Below are 16816 nucleotides of genomic sequence, written 5' to 3'. Positions count from 1 at the left end.
CCAGGCTGCCGCGAGGTGGGTGGACTGGGGGTGGGAGGAGGCAGCCGCACAGGGCAGCGCAGTGCAGCCCGGAGTCCACTCCTTGCCCTTGGGTCGCGGTGTGTGCGCTGCTGGCTGGGTCCTTCCTGTGGACACGTGAAGCCCCCTGCGAGGGAGGTCCAAGGGGCCCACTTTGGGCCTGGCAGAGCCTGCGTGCTCGGCACACCTTTGCGGGGAGCTCCAACCCCTTCTGCAGCCACCTGTTGTGTGGACCCTGGCCCTCGGCCGCCCAGCACAGACTGGCCCAGGATGACGAGGCTGGAGCCCGCCTCCAGAGATCCACGTCGACAATTGGCTACTCCTGACTGAACTGCCCTTGCACTGTGTGAAGACTGTCCCCAATGCACTCAGCCCTGTGATGGGCAGGGTGGGGGTGGGGGGCCACCACCATCCCCCAATTCACGGCAGGTGTCCAAGATCAAAGTCAAAATGCCCCGTGCCAGGACCACGCAGCACGGCCCCTGCACAGCCCCACCGTAGCCTGGGCTGTCCAGCCTGCGGGAGGGAACCCCACGCCTTCCCCGTCTGCCTGCGTCCGTGCCCCCAGGAGCAGCAGGGAGGTGGATGCTGACTGCCGCCGCAGAGCGCCGGGGCCGCCGCAGAGCGCCGGGCGGGGATGGGGCGGGGACGAGTGGTGTGCTCCGCCCCGCCCGCCCGCCCTTCGCGGTGGCCGTCGGGGCGACACGTCCTAGGAGCGCCAGACGGAAGCGAAGCGCTGCTGGGACTGACACGTGGCCTTGGGCGGTGCTGCCCGTGTGGGTCGGCCAGGCAAGAGCCCAACCTGGACTGGACGCGCTAAGCCGTGTGCCCGCGGACGGCCGCCCCTGATGCAGCCGCAGCCGCTGCCGCTGGAGGAGGCCCGCAGGGACGGGGCCGAGAACACCCAGTGGTCCAGGTGGGGCTGAGGTGTGGGTTGGGGGGAATGGGGGGAGCGTGGTGGCTTGGGAAGGGGCCGAGGCCACCACTCCAACCCCTGAGGTCGTGCACTACCCAGACCCAATCCAGGATCCTCCTCCCTTCCATCCAGTCCCAGGGCCAGCGAGTGCCCCTTGAGCCCTCTGCAGGCTTTCCAGGGTCCTGGGCTTGTGCAGGCAGGAGGAATTGCAGGAGGCCTGCCCGGGGGCAGGGGGTGTTATCCTAGATGGTGGAGGGCCAGCTCACAGGCACAGCTGGGAGTCCTAGGACTGACCCTGCCAGGTAAGACCACACGGATTTCCAGGCCTGAGGGCCAGGGGGAGTGGTACAGGGTCACTCGGCAGGGCAGCTGGGGAGCCTGTGGGTGGGGGGTGGGTCTGAGTCCTGCCTCCACCTGCCAGCTGTATGCTGTGGTCTCCATGGGTGGGGCCCAGGCCGACTGCCCACTCCTTTTCATATTCTGTGTCCATGTCCACTGCCATGTGCAGAAGTCCCCAGGGCAGGAACACACGCAACGGCCCCTCTGAGGAGACCCCAGACCCCAGACCACATGCCTCAGCCCTTGCTCTAGTTCTGTGGACCACAGCCCCTCAGGCCAGCCAGCTGGACGCTGGGTCCAAAGTTGGGCCCTGGGATCCCAAGACCAGTCCACCTCCAGCTCTGAGTGCCCGGGGAGCCTGCTCTCTGCAGGGCGACGGCTGGTTCCTGCCCCTGCGTCCAGGCACAGGCTTGCAGGAAGCCTCTAAGGGGAAGCTCCCCACCCCCCGAGGCTGGGGCAAGATGAGGGCAAAGCTAGTGGGGAAGCTGGAGAGAGGCCGACATTGCGAAGTGGCCCGCAGAAGCTGGAAGTTTCCTGCAGGACGGGGTGTGGAGAGCGGGGTGGAGAAGGGCCGGGTCTCCCTGCCAAGCATCCCCGGGACAGGGCGCTGCGCTCAGGGGTACGGCCGGGTCCAGGAGTGCCCTGCGGCCTGCCTCGCTCTTGTCTTCCCTCCCTGCTGTCTGGTTATTGAGGTGCTGATCCAGGCTTCATGGCCGTGTGGGCAGAGTGTTGTGGCCATGGCTACAGCATGTTCTGCAAACTTCCCTCTCGGGTTCGGTTTCCGTGGCTCTGGCTGGCCTTTTCTTAACTTCTTCCCTCTGTGGCTCAGGAGGGAGCACCTGCAGCCCCCCAGGCCCTTGGCAGGTGAGGCAGCAGTTCCGGAGGGGTCTGGGGGGTCCTGGATGGACCTGGGCTCTGCTGGGACGAGGTCATCCCCACCCCCACCCCTGAGTGGACAGTTATGTCAGTCACAGGAAGTGTGGCAGTTTGTTGCAGCTGATGTGGCGTGCCCTCCACGTTGACAACCTTGCATCTGCTCTTGTGGCCCTGGGAGGCAGAGCTGCCACTCATCAGCCGTGTCGCTGGGGTGGGGGCAGCCGGTGGCCCTGGACCTGTGCGTTCTCTCTAGGCCTGCAGCGCTGGCACAGTTCCCTTTTCTGAATCAAGGAGCCACGTGGCCACGCATTTGCTCAGCCGTGGATGCTTCTTATGCACAGGGGCCGTTGGCAGAAAGCACAAGGTTCTAGAAGGTTTATAGGAAGCATTTTGCTGAGCTCGGGGCATGGACCTGAGGCCCAGGACCGGGCAGAGTGAGCAGGATGGAGCGTTCCTGGCTCGTCCCGCCATAGCCTCTGTGTTCCCAGACAGCCCTCCGCAAGATCAAGGAGTCTGGGCCTGGCGTGCTCACCAGCCCTCGGGCAGCTGTCCTTGTCGGGTCGCCGCCTCTAGCCAGACTTGCTCATTCTGTGTCCCCACCAGCTGTAGAGGAAGGCACTTCACCCGCCTCACTGGCAGTGCCTGCCAGCTCAGGGCCTGGGGGGCCTCCAGGGCCCAAGGAGGAAGCCTGCAGCACCTAGCCCCACACAGGCTCATAGCCGACTGGTGGCCTGCACGCTGAGGGGCCTTTCTTGGCTTGCTGTGGTCATGGGAGGCCAGGGGGCTGCACCGCGTTCTAGGTACGGGCCACCCTTCCCAAGCGGGTCAGCCTCAGCTGGCCTTCCGGTGTTTCTTTCTTTCCTTTTTTTTTTTTAAAAAGATTTTATTTATTTATTTGACAGACAGAGATCACAAGTAGGCAGAGAGGCAGACAGAGAGAGAGAGGGAAGCAGGCTCCCTGCTGAGCAGAGCACCCGATGTGGGGCTCGATCCCAGGACCCTGGGGTCTTGACCTGAGCCGAAGGCAGAGGCTTAACCCACTGAGCCACCCAGGTGCCCCCGGTGTTTCTAACTGGACTTCTCATGGGAGCTCTTGGGCTCACCAGGAAGAGGCCCCCAATGGCCAGGTGGGCAGGTGACCTTTCATGGCTTTGACCACAGAAGGGAATAAAGCTCCTTTGTGTGGGCCCCTTCGGACGGTGGCTGTCAGGGGTTGTTGAAAGCTTTGCTCCCACGTCCGGCTGTCCTGCTAGCGCCCTTGGGCAGGCACATGGATGCTGGCAGCGAGCCCGAGCGCGGAGGCACAGGGATACTGTGGGCCCACGTGGCTCACCCGGGATGGGGCATCTGGAGGCCACAGCAATGCCGCGGGGCAGGCACACCCCCAGGGGCTCCACGGGCGGCAGCCGGCTAGGCATAGGCCAGCAGCTGGCCCGGCTCGAATGAGCCATTTGGATTGTGTTCCTCTGGGCCTCCCTAGTAGGCCAGCAGGGCTGTTTGCTCGGAAGTCCCTGACAGGCCTGCTGCCCTCAGGATGGGCACATGGGGACGGACGCCGGGGTGAGTGCTCACAGGGCGGGTTTGGTCTAGGCCCAGGGAGGGGCACTGGGTAGACGGGCTGTTCTCTTCAGGTTTGGAACCCGGGAAGAGACAGATGCCCGAGCCCACAGGGTCCCGCATCGGGGGCAGATGGGCCCTGAGCAAGTGCAGATGCCCGCCCCCCACCCCCTGGCCCTGCCACGACCTCATGGTCTTGTTCTGGATAGAAAAGTAGCCGAGAGGGAGAGCCAGTGAGCTGCCCTCCAGGCCGGCCCCTCCACGCTGCTTTCTCCAGCGGGTGAGGCCACTGGGACCGGTCTGCTCTGTTGTCTTGGCTTCTGGATCACTCCAGGGACATTTTAAGAACCAGGAAGTGGGGGGGCATGATGTTGAGGGGTCCCTGGCCCATTTCCCAGTGGAGTGCCTCCCCCAGCCTAGCCGAGGCAGGGTCTGGCGTCTGGCTTCTGGATTGACAGAGCTGGGTGTATTTTTAGCACAGGACCCTATTTCCCACTGGACTCATATGTGAGCGCAGAGGGCAGCAGAGGGGTGCCCCAGAGTCCCACCCATGGTACCCCTTGGACACCAATATCTAGCTTGAAATCTGTGGTCCCACCTCTTCCCCGTGCACGTGGAGGGTGGGCCCAGACGGCGCCCCAGCCCCTCTGCCTGCAGAGTTCTCTACTGCACTGCACGCCCCGTGGAGAACCAGCCAGCGTGTTGGACCTGGAATTCCCAAACCAGCCCCAGATGGGGCCTGGCCTACAGATATGGGTCTGCTGGGAGACGGAAGGCCAGGCTGTTGGAACCGGACTCATTCACCCCAAACCCCCTCGTGGTCCTGGCGAACCTCTCATCAGCTGTGTCTGCTGGTGGGACTGTGGCCTCTTCGAGGGCAGCGGCCATGGAGGGATGGTCCCGCCGCAGGCCTGGCCAGGCAGAGGGCCTCCTCCTCCTGACTGTGGAAAAGTACATGGTGGTTTGCAAGGGGGATGCTCGCACATGGGCATGCCGGCCAGAGGACGTGGACATGGTGGCCTTACCTCCCTCCCAGGCAGTTCCAATGGCTCCTTATTGGGACATTGGGAACTTGCTGGTCACTCTGCTGTTTACTACCCATCAAGGGGCAGATGTCACGGGCATGAGCCCTTCTTCCTTGAGGAAACAGGCTCCAAGAGGCCCGGCCACACCCTCAACCAGAGGTGCCCACGGTCAGCCGTGCGCCCCACAGACGGCAGGGGCAAGCTCACACTCCCCGGTGAGTCCCCAGAACGACTCCCACGGTCAGCCGTCCACCCTGCTGGGCGGGGGCAACCTTGACGTGCCCCTGGCCAGCTCTTCCCCTGGAGAGGCGGGCCTGGTGCCAGGTTGGGGCCTGCCTGTGGGGTGACAGACGCATCTCATTAGGCCCATCGTCTGCTTCCTGGCTTGGGCGCCACCTGCCGGCGAGCAGGTGTCCTCAGACGTAGGAGGTCGTTTTTCCTGGGGGAGAGGCCGGCCACCTGCCCCGTGCCCTACTGGGGACGTCTGGTGCGGGTGGGACCCCTGAGCTCCCCGCCCACCGCCTGAGGCATTGCCAGCCACCCCGAAGCCCCTGCCGCCGCAGCACCCCTGCCCATCTCCTGCCCACATGAACGGCACCCACAGCTCCTCCCTCTCTCATCATAGAAAAGTCCGCTTTGTCTCTGAGAACAGTTCTTGATTTCCAGAGTCTCTCTGAAGGGTCCAGGGTCCCCTATGCCCAGGGCACCTCCTGCCACACCTGTCCGTGTCCTGCCTTCGTCCTGTCAGCAAATGTCAACATGGCACGAGGAGCCAAAGCCCATCGTTCGTGGAGATCCTACTGTTTGTTTTGACGCCCAGGACCCCACTTGGGGTCCCACGTGCATGGGGTTGTTGTCTCCCCCAGCTGATGCAGTTTCTGACTTGCCTGGTGTCAGGGCCAGTCACAGAGCATGGGCCAGGAGTCTGAAGGATGATCCCTGTGTGGACACCTGCCCAGGTTCTCCAAGAGCCGACTGCCCTGAAGGCGCCGTGTCCCCTGCCCGAGGTCCTCTGCTGGGCAGACACCGCTTTCCTGGGCACCCTCCGGGGACCCACTGTCCGGCTCCCACCCTGTGGGAGGCCCTCCCTCGGCCTCAGCCCCAGCGCCCCCTGGGCGGCTTACTGAGCTGTCAGCTGCTTGGGACCTGGGTGCTCTGGTCCAGTCCCAGAGGGTACAACCCTCCAGCTGCCGCCCATTTTACCTGGCTGGTTGTTCCCGGTCCTGCTGCTGTGAGAGGCTGGTTCGCAGTCTCAGCCACAGACCTGGGGACGGGGGTGTTTGGAGGAGGCCGTGCTGCTCCTCTAGGCCTGACGCGGCCCCTTCTGTCCTGCAGGCCCGAGTGCCAGGCGTGGACGGGGACGCTGCTGCTGGGCACGTGCCTGCTGTACTGTGCCCGCGTCAGCATGCCCGTGTGCGCCGTGTCCATGAGCCAAGACTTCGGCTGGAACAAGAAGGAGACCGGCACTGCGCTCAGCAGCTTCTTTTGGGGCTACTGCCTGACGCAGGTGGTGGGCGGCCACCTGGGGGACCGGTGAGCTGCGCTGCTCCCCACGCGGGGTTGGGGCTGCCTTGGGGCCGGGGCTCCTGCAGATTGAATGTGCACCTGCCCACCCCCCACCAAGCAACACATGAGCTGGGAGAGCCGAGCTCCACGGGGGAGGCCGGAAGGGTGGTGCGGGCAGGTGCACAGCTCCCCCGGGGGCTCTCAGCACCCTGAGGAGCCCCCGGCAGCCCAGTGCGGTGCTTGTTGGGACAGATGGACAGGCTGGACTGCACTCCTACCGTCGGCCTCTTCTGAAGAGGAGGACAAGGCAGAGCCTGTGTGGGCTCTGGCTGTGGTTTCTGCGGGTGGGATCTTCTCAGCCTGCCCGGCTGTCCGGCCTCCGCGCTCCTGTCACTGTCCCCCTGTCCTTCCTCAGGATCGGCGGGGAGAAGGTCATCCTGCTGTCCGCCTGCGCCTGGGGCTTCCTCACCGCCGCCACCCCTCTGCTCACCCACCTCAGCGGCGCGCACCTGGTCTTCATGACCTTCTCGCGCATCCTCACGGGCTTGCTCCAAGGTAGGGCTGCCTTGTAGCGTCCCTCCTGGTCTCAGCCATGGGCGAGCAAAGCAGGTGCACACGTTGTCCACACGCGTGTGTGAGTGCACATGCGTGCACATGCCTGTCCTCACGAGTGCTCCCACGTGGGATGGGCCCTAGATCAGAGGAGGCATGTCCACGGCCCTGTGTGGCCGTTGATAGGGTGGCGGGAGCTTCGGGCCTGGCTGTACGGCCCTGGGCAGGGCAGCGGGAGTGCGGACCGCGCTGGCAGACGCCCGCTCTCAGTGACTCTCACCGGCTGGTTTGCCTGCCCTGGAGACACCTCCCAGCCTGGCACATTCTAACATCAGACGCCCTCCTCTGCTCCAGAGACATGGCGGCAGCCAGCCTGGTGTGTGGGAACTGTCGCCACCATGGCCTGCGGCGCAGTGGGGATTTGCTGAGTGTCCGCGTGTTGTGGGCACAGGCTGCCCCCGGGGCCAACCCAGGACCGACACCTCTCCCAATGTGCTAACCAGCCCTGGCAGTCTGGCTTACCGGCCGTTGGCCCCTGCAGGAGCCGGCTCTCGGGGTGCCCAGCCAGGTGGCCCTCAGCTCAGGCCATGTCCCCATCTTCCCAGGAGGCCAGTCTGTGGCCCAGTACAGGGGGCTCGAGGGGCAGCCATCACTCTGGGTGACTGGCACTTGGTGGGGGCTGGAGGGGCAGAACCCTAATGGGAAGGCGAAGTCCCATCTCACCCGCTGGCCTCTTAGTTCTTCCTGGTATTTTAGAGAAAAGCATGGAAAAGGGAACCACAAAATCAGATTTTGAAAATCAAAATCAAAATCAGATTGAAATCATTGTAGACTCACAGGAAGTTGTAAGGAAACTTCAGCCAAGCTCCCTTCCTGCCCCCGCACGGCGATGGCCCTGGGGGTGTTCAAGGCAGGGTCACACGGGGCGCTGCGGCTGCACAGGGCTGTGCATGGACCTTGGACGCGAGTGGGCGCGAGTGTGGGCATGAGTATGCACATGAGTGTGGACGCGAGCGTGGGCGTGCGTGGGCATGAGTGGGTGTCCATGCCAGGACACAGGCTGGTGCGGCTTGGGAGCCCCAGCTGGGACCCAAAGTCCCTCCCACGGCCTGCACTGCGAGTGTGCTGCTGGCCGGACTGTGAGTGCAGCTGTTTCCCACGCGGGACGCGGGGAGTCTAGCTGAGTCCTGCTGGTCCTTGGGGGTGAGGTCGGCAAGAAGGACACCCCAAACTCGACTCGTCCCAGCCTGGCTCCCACCCTGGCTGGCCCCCCTCACAGGACCCAGGTGACTCTTGGGGGACACAGCTCTCCGCTCGTTTCAGGCGTGTACTTCCCGGCGCTGACCAGCCTGCTGTCCCAGAAGGTGCGAGAGAGCGAGCGAGCGTTCACCTACAGCACCGTGGGGGCCGGCTCCCAGTTTGGGTGAGTCCTGGCCCAGGGACCCTGGGCGACACAGGGTGTGCCCGTGGGGTCCGGGCAGGGACAGGCCACGTGGGTGCATATGCAGCTCAGGGTGACATGGGAGGCTGGTTCTGGGCTGCAGGAGACCTGCCATCCCTGTGCTTCTCGGTGCATGTTCCGTCCCCGGTGCCTGGGCCAGTGGCGTGGCTTTGAGGCCCGTGGGCCGGGGCAGTGGCCAGTCCACTGAGGCTCCTTCCATCTGTGCTCGGGGGGTGGCAAGAGAGGGTGCAGTCCGCTGGGGGCACAGGGCGTGGTCCTGACGTTATGCCCGTGCTCCCGCATGGAGGCCTCACTCAGGGAGAAGGGCCATGTCATTGTGCTGACGGGGCCTCAATGCCCCAGGGCTCAGGCCCCCGATGCCACGGCCCCCAGGACGGAGACAGGAAATCGGAGGGCCGGGGGATGCTGCGGGTGGGCCAGGAGCCACCCAAATAAAACCCAGGGTACCCGTGCCGTGGGAATTCTGGACAAGCTGCATGGGGCAAACTTGTACCACGAAGGATGTGCCGTTTTCCTGAAACCCTGCCTCAGCGGGGGGCCCTGGGCTGTGTCATGGACTGGGAGGCACCGGGAGAGACTGCCCACGGAGGTGCTGAGGGGAAGGCACTCCCGCGCCTGCCGGCCCTGCCCTCCCTCCTCCTTCCCCTCTTTAACTGTCCTGGCTGTGGCTCTGCGGATGGCCTGGCATGCAGGAGGGCCGGCCCCACGGGGGCACCTGGAACCCCGGAGCCGCCAGGCGTCCAGCTGTTGTGCTCGGCTGTGCTGCTTCTGGGTTTAGGAATCGCAGAATGTCGGCTTGTGTGCCTGTGAGATGGATAACAGGGGGTTCCCTTTGAGTCCCCTACACTGTCCTTTTTTCTCTGCCGCCTTTTTAGTTTAGAAGTCACACTACCATGGGGACCGGCTTGCGGGCGGGGAGCAAGGAATTAGAGCAGTGCGGGGATCCCGGGTCCAAGGCATCCGGAAGTCTCCCCAAATTCTCCAAACCCCTCACAAAACATGCTCAGATGGGGCCTTCTGAGCCTGCTTCCCTGGTGGCAAGGTCCCACGGGGCAGGGGGCGGGGGTTCTCAGAGGCATCACCTGGCCTGAGTGGAGCCTGGGGTCACGGCCACACCACTGTCTGTCCTCCAGGATGCTGGTGACAGGGGCCGTGGGCTCCCTCCTCCTGGACCGGTACGGCTGGCCGAGTGTCTTCTACTTCTCGGGTGGCCTCACACTGCTGTGGGTGTGTTACGTGTACAGGTGCCTGCTGAATGGAGAAGGTACCGTGGCCAGCAAACACAGCTGCCCCGGAAGGGGTGAGGGCCAGGCGCCCGTCCCCTCCATAGCCGCTCACCGTCCGCTGGACGCAGGACCCCGAGCTGCGGCTTTGCCCCACTTGGAGCCTGAGGAAAGTGCCCACTCTCAGGCCCATGCAGGCGTGCAGGGACCGCCGCCCCCCAGGCACGGGCAGCTGGGGGGGGCAGCTGGTCTGAGGGTGGCAGGAAACAGGGCTTGGGAGATCAGAGGGCAGGGGAAGGACTGAGGGTCCACACAAGTGTGGGGCCTCCAAGGTAAATGCCGACAGCCCAGGATGCGTGCGGGGAGGACGGCGTGGTGGGGCCCACACACAGGCTGGGCCCGCGGGAGCCGCCCCCACAGGAGCCCGTTGGCAGCAAGCCGGGCTGTGCCCTGATGGTGAGGATCTTTCATGTGCAAATGCCCTGTTCCCCTCAGACCTCATCCTGGCCTTGGGCATCTTGGCGCAAGGCCTGCCGATGTCCAGGCACACCAAAGTTCCCTGGAGACGGCTTTTCCGGAAGCCTTCAGTCTGGTGAGCATCGGGACCACAGTGCGTGTGGGGGTGCGGCGGGACAGGGTCGAGCGTGGTGGGTCTTGGGTGTTCCCTGGTGTGAGTCCACCCCTGGCTCCTGACCTCCATGCCTGGGCCCTGTGGGGCATGTGGGGGGCCGTGCTCACAAGAGCCCCCCTTGGGCAGGGCTGGGGTATAGACGGACGCTGAGCCTGGCACCTGTCCGCAGGGCAGCCATCTCCTCCCAGCTGTCGTCGGCCTGCTCCTTCTTCATCCTGCTCTCCTGGCTTCCCACCTTCTTTCAGGAGACATTCCCCAGCTCCAAGGTGGGTGAGCCGTGCCAGCACTCTCAGGGACAGGGAGCGCCGCCGACCAGGGCTGGGACTCGGTGTTGGCTCCAGCATGCGGACGTGGCCCTGTGATGTCCACCCCCAGCCTCATGGCTGGCACTTGGGCCTGGCGGGGCAGCGTCCTGCCACCACGGCCCTTGCTCCCGGGATGGACCCTGAACGCTGCCCCTACAGCTTGGCAGCCGTTCTGTGGATGGTCGTTTCTGAGGGTGGGCCAGCGGGGTCGGGATGTGGGCAGGGGTGTCCCCTGCCGGGCAGCCTGGTATACACCAGCCCAGCCATCCGGCCACCCTCCCCATCTGGTGACCAGGACCCCCCAAGGCACCTGCAGCTCCGCCAGGTCACGGTGTGGGGAGCCACAGGGGAGGCTCGGCCTGCAGGGAGACCGCGCTGGTGGGCCCAGAGCTTGGCCAGTGGGGGGACCGTCAGGGCCAAAGAGGTCCCAAGCCCAGGAGCCCAGCCTGTGTGGGGGAGAGACTTCCTGGGCATCAGTGGCCTTGGGCAGCCGCCTGGCCCGTGCAAACTGTCCCCTCTGAGGCCTCTCTCCTTCCTGCAGGGTTGGGTCTTCAACGTGGTGCCCTGGCTGGTGGCGATTCCCGCCAGTCTGTTCAGCGGGTTTCTGTCTGACCATCTTATCAATCAGGGTGAGCTGCGGGGGAGGGGCCACTGGGAACCAGCCCGGACTTTGCCACACTTGGGGGGCAGGAGGCAGCCCTCATGGGGAGTTCTACAAGGATGGGAAGGGGCCTTGCCCCTGAGGACCTCCTGTCAGCATGAGACCCCAGCCTCAGTTTCCCTGGGGGAGTGGGGCACCGTGAGAGGACCTGAGTCCTGTGGCCGTGGCATTCCTCCCCAGGGGCTGGATGCGGCCCTGACCTTCTTCAGAGGAGGAGAGGTCATCTGATGGGGTCAGAGGTCATAGGTCGGGGTGGGCTATGTGCGTGAGCCCCAGTGAGCACCCCCTGAGGGTGAAGAGCTTGGACGTGCTTGGACATTAGTCCTTCCTGATCACCCAAGTGCTGTCCAAGCACGGTGGGAGGAGGAGACGCTGTGGAGACACGTGCAGAAAGCGCGTCGGTGACCGTCCCAGCCGCCTTCCCTCTGTGCGTCTGCTGCACCGCGTCCTGGAGGGTCCTCTAGGGGCACGCCCAGTGCAGGGCTTGCACATGGACACACACATGTGGACGCACTGACACGTGGGCTCCCGCACTCACACTGCACCTGTGGTCACACGCGCACGCACACACACGCGCACGCACGGCACCTGTCCACATGACTCAATGCATTCACGCGCTCACACGTGCGCGCACATGCTCACAAGCGCCCACATCGCACCTGCACACGAGACACACACTCATGCACACGTGTGCACCGAGCCCACAGGACACCGGGAGCAGGTACATACTCACGTGTGTACACACGCGTCCTGCACAACGAGGGACACCCTACCTCGAGCCCAGGGCCTGTCCCTCCCCTCCCTGCTCCCTCTCTGCAGCCTCGCCGGCTGGGACCCACCAGGGGCCATCAGGGGCTCAGCACAAATGGGCCGATGGGACCGTCTCCCCGTCTCCCTCTGCTCAGGTTACAGGACCATCACCGTGCGGAAGTTCATGCAGGTAGAGAGGGGGTGGGATGAGCCTCTTTGGACACCCGTTTGGTTCCTGGGACCCGAGGGATTTGACCTCCAGTTACCTGACCCAGAAGGCATTTGGAGGGTGCCCTAGATCAGTGCTGGGGGCTGGCTTGGCTGACTTGAGCGCTTCTCCCAGCTGTGTTGGTGGGTTCTCTGTGCCGCCGAGCCTGGCACCATGTCCGGGCCTGGCTGCTCCCATTCCCCTCTCAGTCTGACCAGTGGGGCTGGCTTATCATGGAGCCTTGCGTCACACATCCCCAGGAGCGGGGGGCTTTCCAGTGTCTGCCACGGCCTGTGCCCTGCCACCCCCCTTCTCCCGCAGGTGATGGGCCTTGGGCTGTCCAGCGTGTTTGCCCTGTGTTTGGGTCACACCTCCAGTTTCTGTACGTCTGTGGTCTTTGCGTCTGCGTCCATTGGCCTGCAGACCTTTAACCACAGGTAAGTGCCGGGCACCCCCCACCAGATCTGTCCCATGCTGCCCACGGGCACCTGGCAGCATCCCTGGCTGCTGGCATCTGGGTGTGTGGGAGAAGACACCTGGCTCAGGCTCACCTGAGAGCGAGCCACGGGGGCCCACGTTTTTCCAGGTATCAAGCTTGCGTGGACCCGAGATATTGGGAAAAACTAGATTTGCAGCTAGGGAGGGGCTGGGGAGGAGTGCCCTCTGGCCCCTTTCCTCTGGTTCAGTGGCCCTCCTGAGGTGCTCAGCAGGCCCAGCATTTGACAAGGAAGATGTCACTGGAAATTGTTTTAGCAATCAGCCGCTTAATGGTTTTCAAATTAGTAGACAGCAAGTGACTGTGCATTCGAGCAAGCTTGTCTTCCCATTGTTCGTTTCATCCTGGGAGTGGACTCCTGCACTGTGTCATGGTGGGAATGGGACAGCAGGGTGGGCACGATGGCCTGAGTGGGGCTGTGCCCCTAGTGTGGTCTTGAATCCCGGTGCCCCAGCGTGGCAGGCCGGCCCTGGCTGGGCTCAGGTCTGAGGACCCACTTGGCAGTTTCTAGGCTCCAGGTGCTCAGAGGACAGCCCTGGGCGTAGGGGAGTGGTGGCCATCCCGTGGTCACTGCTTTCCTCTCTCCCGTAGTGGCATTTCAGTCAACATTCAGGACCTGGCTCCATCCTGTGCCGGCTTTCTGTTTGGTGAGAACCTCTGGCCCCTGTTTGAATAGGAAGTGACTGTTCCCCCCCAGGCATCCCTCACCCAGCCTCACCCCTCCCTGGGCCCCTAGGGACCGTCCCAGGGTAGGGGGGCCTCCTGTGACCTCCTCTGTCCTATTCACAGGTGTGGCCAACACAGCTGGGGCCTTGGCAGGTGAGAGGCAGGTGTGGTGCCTCCTGGTGGCCCCGCCCCCATGTCTCCCCACCCCTCAGGTACCCCAGCCCTGCAGTGCCACACCAGTGGGGAGGGGAGAGTGCAGACCTTGGAGCTGGCAGGGCGAGAACCCAGCCACTTTCCACGGTGTTCACTTTTCTGATGGCATACCCCAGCCCCCATGAGACCCACAGATGTGAGTCAAATCCTTGAGGCCCAGGGTTCGCGGGGTTGAGTGTCTGGATGATAATGTCGGGGCTCATTCTCCATGGGGGCTGGAGAGGGACCTGTTGGAGGGGGGCAGTATCTTGGGCAGCCCATGAGGTCTCTGGCCCTCCGAGACCCTCCGAGGCCGGCCTTCCCTCAGCCTGGCGGTGTGGACCCCTGAGTTCAGGTTCTGTCCCTCAGGCCGCCCCTGGCCTCTCCTCCTGGAGCCCCGGCACCAGATGCCCTCCTCGGGACCACCTTGGAGTGCTCGGCCTGTCTGCCCCATTCGCTGCAGGTGTCGTGGGCGTGTGCCTGGGGGGCTATCTCCTCGAGACCACAGGCTCCTGGACATCCATGTTCAACCTGGTGGCAGCCGTCGGCAGCCTGGGGCTGTGCACGTTCCTGCTGTTTGGAGAGGCCCAGCGAGTGGACCTGAGCCCTGCCCACGAGGACCTCTAGCTGCCCCTGTCCTACGGTTCCTTCAGTGCCATCTCCCTTGGGTGACAGGCTGTTTGCGAGCCTCCCGCTCCGGACGGAGCAAGCAGAGGGAGGGTGAGCCGTAGCCGAGTCGGGCAGCTCTGGGGGGAGCCTCGGTTTCTCCAGCGAGGTGATCGCGCCCTCCTCCAGGGCTCGTGGACTGTCAGTGGGGAGAGGAATTAGTATTTTTAATAGTGGCTGTGTCGTCACACACGCAGTCTGTTCCATGTAGATCCACGTGCCCCCGAGGTCATGACGGTGGGAGGGTTTCCCGTCACTGCAGGGGCTGGGGTACCGCTGGCCGAGACTCACCCCCCCACCCCCGGCACGTGAGGCCGGATCATTCTTCGTGGGGAGAGGGGGACTGTCCTGTGCACTGTGGTTGCATACCTGGCCCCCACCTACAAGGTGACCCCACCCCCACTCATGACAACCAGCATCACCACGTGTCCCCAGGGGAACCACCCATGGGTGGGAACCACAGCTCTCATGAAGGCCATTAGCAGCTGTGGCATCAATGCTTCTTCAGGAAGCCAGACTGAGACCCCGATTCAGTGGGCGGGCCGTGGACTAGATGCCCATCTTTGGGGACCTACCCCGCCTCCCCTGTGGGTCCTTGGCACTGGCGAAGTGTTCTGCCTCCCTGGCAGCCACTGACGCCAGCATAAGGGGACTGTGGGTCTCTCTCCTGCCCAGGGTGCTCCCTGGGATCAGAGAGCCTCCCGCATAGTCCTTCTCTCCTAACAGAGGAACTGGTCGCCTTGGGGATTAATAAAAGGTCCTGCAAGATGTATACATAGAAAACAGAAACTGAGAACGTCGAAGAATCACCCCGGATTTATTTAAATGATGGCTATTAAACTGGAAAAGGAAGACTGTTACTTTATTACTCTTTCTTTTTTTTTTAAAGAATAACCACTAGGAGGAGAGCTTTGTTGGGCTCGCAGCCCAGAAAGCCTGCAGAGGTTGTGGGCAGGTGGAGGAGAATGAGCAGGGGAGAGGGGAGGGGAACGAGCAGGGGAGAGGGGAGGGGTGACTAGTGCTCCGCTGCCTGCCGCAGGCACCCCCAGAATCGGGCCTCAGGGCCGGGGAGCACTCCACAAGGATGGCGGGCATCTTTCCCTGTTTCTCCCTCTGCTGGATCAGAAAGAACATGAAAGAAAGATTCCTGGTTCCCAGATTGTTCTCTGGCCTCCGTGGCTTTGACCGGGGATGCACTAGGAATATTACTTTTCCACAAAGGCCTTCGCGGTCCTTGGTTGGAGGTTTTACTGAACCACCGTGGTGGGCGATGGTGGAGCCCAGCCCCGGAGACTCCCCGCGGCCAGAGTCCCGCGGCACCCGGCATGGTCGGTCCTCGGTAGCTGTAGCTGGGCTCTCCTTGTTCCCGGGCGTGCACCGAGTAGGGTCCTAGCACAGCCGTCCCCACCAACCGTTTCCGGAATCTTCCACCCTCCCCACCTGAAATTCTGTCCCCGTTAAACGACATTCCCTTGCCCTGCTCACAGCCACTTGTGCCCACTGTCCACATTCTGTCCCCGTGGATGTGGAGGCTCTGGGTCCCTCACAGCATCGGACTTGGGCAGTAAGTGTCCTTCTGTGACTGGCCTGTTCCACGGAGCGTGATGGCTCCAGGTGTGTCCACCTGGAAGCAGGCGCCAGAGTTCCCCTCCCTTTCCAGGCGGAGCCATACTCCACTGGGTGGACAGGCCACATTTTGTGCCTCCGTTCCTCCGTGGACGGACACGGGTTGTTTCCACCTCTCGGCTGCTGTGAACGTGGGCGTCTCTAACCCGTAGCGAGCCGTAAGCTCTTTGAGGGCATAACGAGGAGGTGGCCCTTCCCACCCTTCCTCGGTCTTGCAGGGTCTAGGACTTTGAGCCCCTGAACGAATGTGGGACTCAGGAGGCGAAGGTGGGTCTGGTCAGAAGGGGAGCCTGAGACTCATGTGTGTCAGCCAAGGCCCTGGCCTCTTGAATGCCACAGGGGTCCCCTTGGGTCACTTCCTCAACATCGGAGGAGGGAGGCTGGTACGTGGGATTTGGGGGACACAGGCCTGGTGCCCGGCAGAGGGGCCCAGCTCCTCCCAGCACTGCCGTTCCTGGTCTGGAGCATCCTGGAGCCGGGTGTGCTCTCCATACCCCACCCAAGGTCAATGGTGGACCTCGGTCAGGCCTCCCCAGAGTCTGGGGGACATGGCTGCCGGCAGGGAGGGTGCTGGTGGCAAGGGGGTGCTGGAGGGTGGTGGGCGGCAGCCCTGGGCGGAGTGCTAGATGCCACACGCGGGTTGGGACACATTCCTGCCCTGGCCGCTGCTCCGGCAGGTCGCACCGGCGGATGGGGACGGGTCCAGCGGCACATGGGCGGGGGACCAAGAGCGCAGAGCTGTGGCCACCTCCTTCAGCACACACTGAACCGAGCCGCCCAACCACTGCTGAGCCCAGAGGAGGGGCTCCAACCCCCTGGGTTCTGGAGTGGGGCGTGCACCTGCGCTTGGGGCACCTGGGTGCGCCTTGGGAGGCCCAGGCTGCTGCCGCCCACAGCTGGCCGACAGAGGGCGCCGTCGGACAGGGCTGTGTCCCGAGGCTGGTCCAGGGCCAGACCCTGGTCTGCTGTCCTTTTGGTGCCACGTGAGGACCACCTCCCGGCCTCCAGCCCCGTCCATCCCCGGCTCCGGTCTGGCGGCTCAGCGCCCTCAGCAGGCGGAGCTCCCAGTGCTGGGCTGCACCCTGGGGACTGTTGAGAGGACGATGCGGCGCAGGGGTCGTGTGGCCACCGCAGCAGGGGC

At 64.0% G+C, this 16816-nt stretch overlaps 1 protein-coding gene across 2 annotated transcripts; it reads left to right on the top strand.

The window, feature by feature from the left end:
- Positions 1 to 768: 768 nt before the first annotated feature.
- Positions 769 to 14914, top strand: LOC111141791 (solute carrier family 17 member 9). Of its 2 annotated transcripts, XM_022494608.1 has the most exons (13): positions 769 to 934; positions 6067 to 6264; positions 6653 to 6792; positions 8113 to 8212; positions 9385 to 9515; positions 9970 to 10066; positions 10275 to 10371; positions 10952 to 11039; positions 11977 to 12011; positions 12351 to 12466; positions 13117 to 13172; positions 13315 to 13344; positions 13847 to 14914. In XM_022494608.1, the coding sequence occupies exons 1-13, from the start codon at positions 867 to 869 to the stop codon at positions 14008 to 14010; spliced, it is 1320 nt and encodes a 439-aa protein (XP_022350316.1). In that variant the 5' UTR covers positions 769 to 866; the 3' UTR covers positions 14011 to 14914. The 2 variants fall into 2 exon arrangements, with proteins under 2 accessions (XP_022350316.1, XP_022350315.1); XM_022494607.1 differs by having other exon boundaries at positions 13315 to 13914.
- The last annotated feature ends 1902 nt before the right edge of the window (positions 14915 to 16816 follow it).

This window comes from Enhydra lutris, unplaced genomic scaffold, assembly GCF_002288905.1.
Source record: "Enhydra lutris kenyoni isolate GAN:26980312 unplaced genomic scaffold, ASM228890v2 scaffoldscaffold6, whole genome shotgun sequence".
In the NCBI taxonomy this organism is placed as follows: domain Eukaryota; kingdom Metazoa; phylum Chordata; class Mammalia; order Carnivora; family Mustelidae; genus Enhydra; species Enhydra lutris.
Note: the sequence above shows the minus strand (reverse complement) of the source record. Positions and strands in the feature narration are given on the sequence as shown.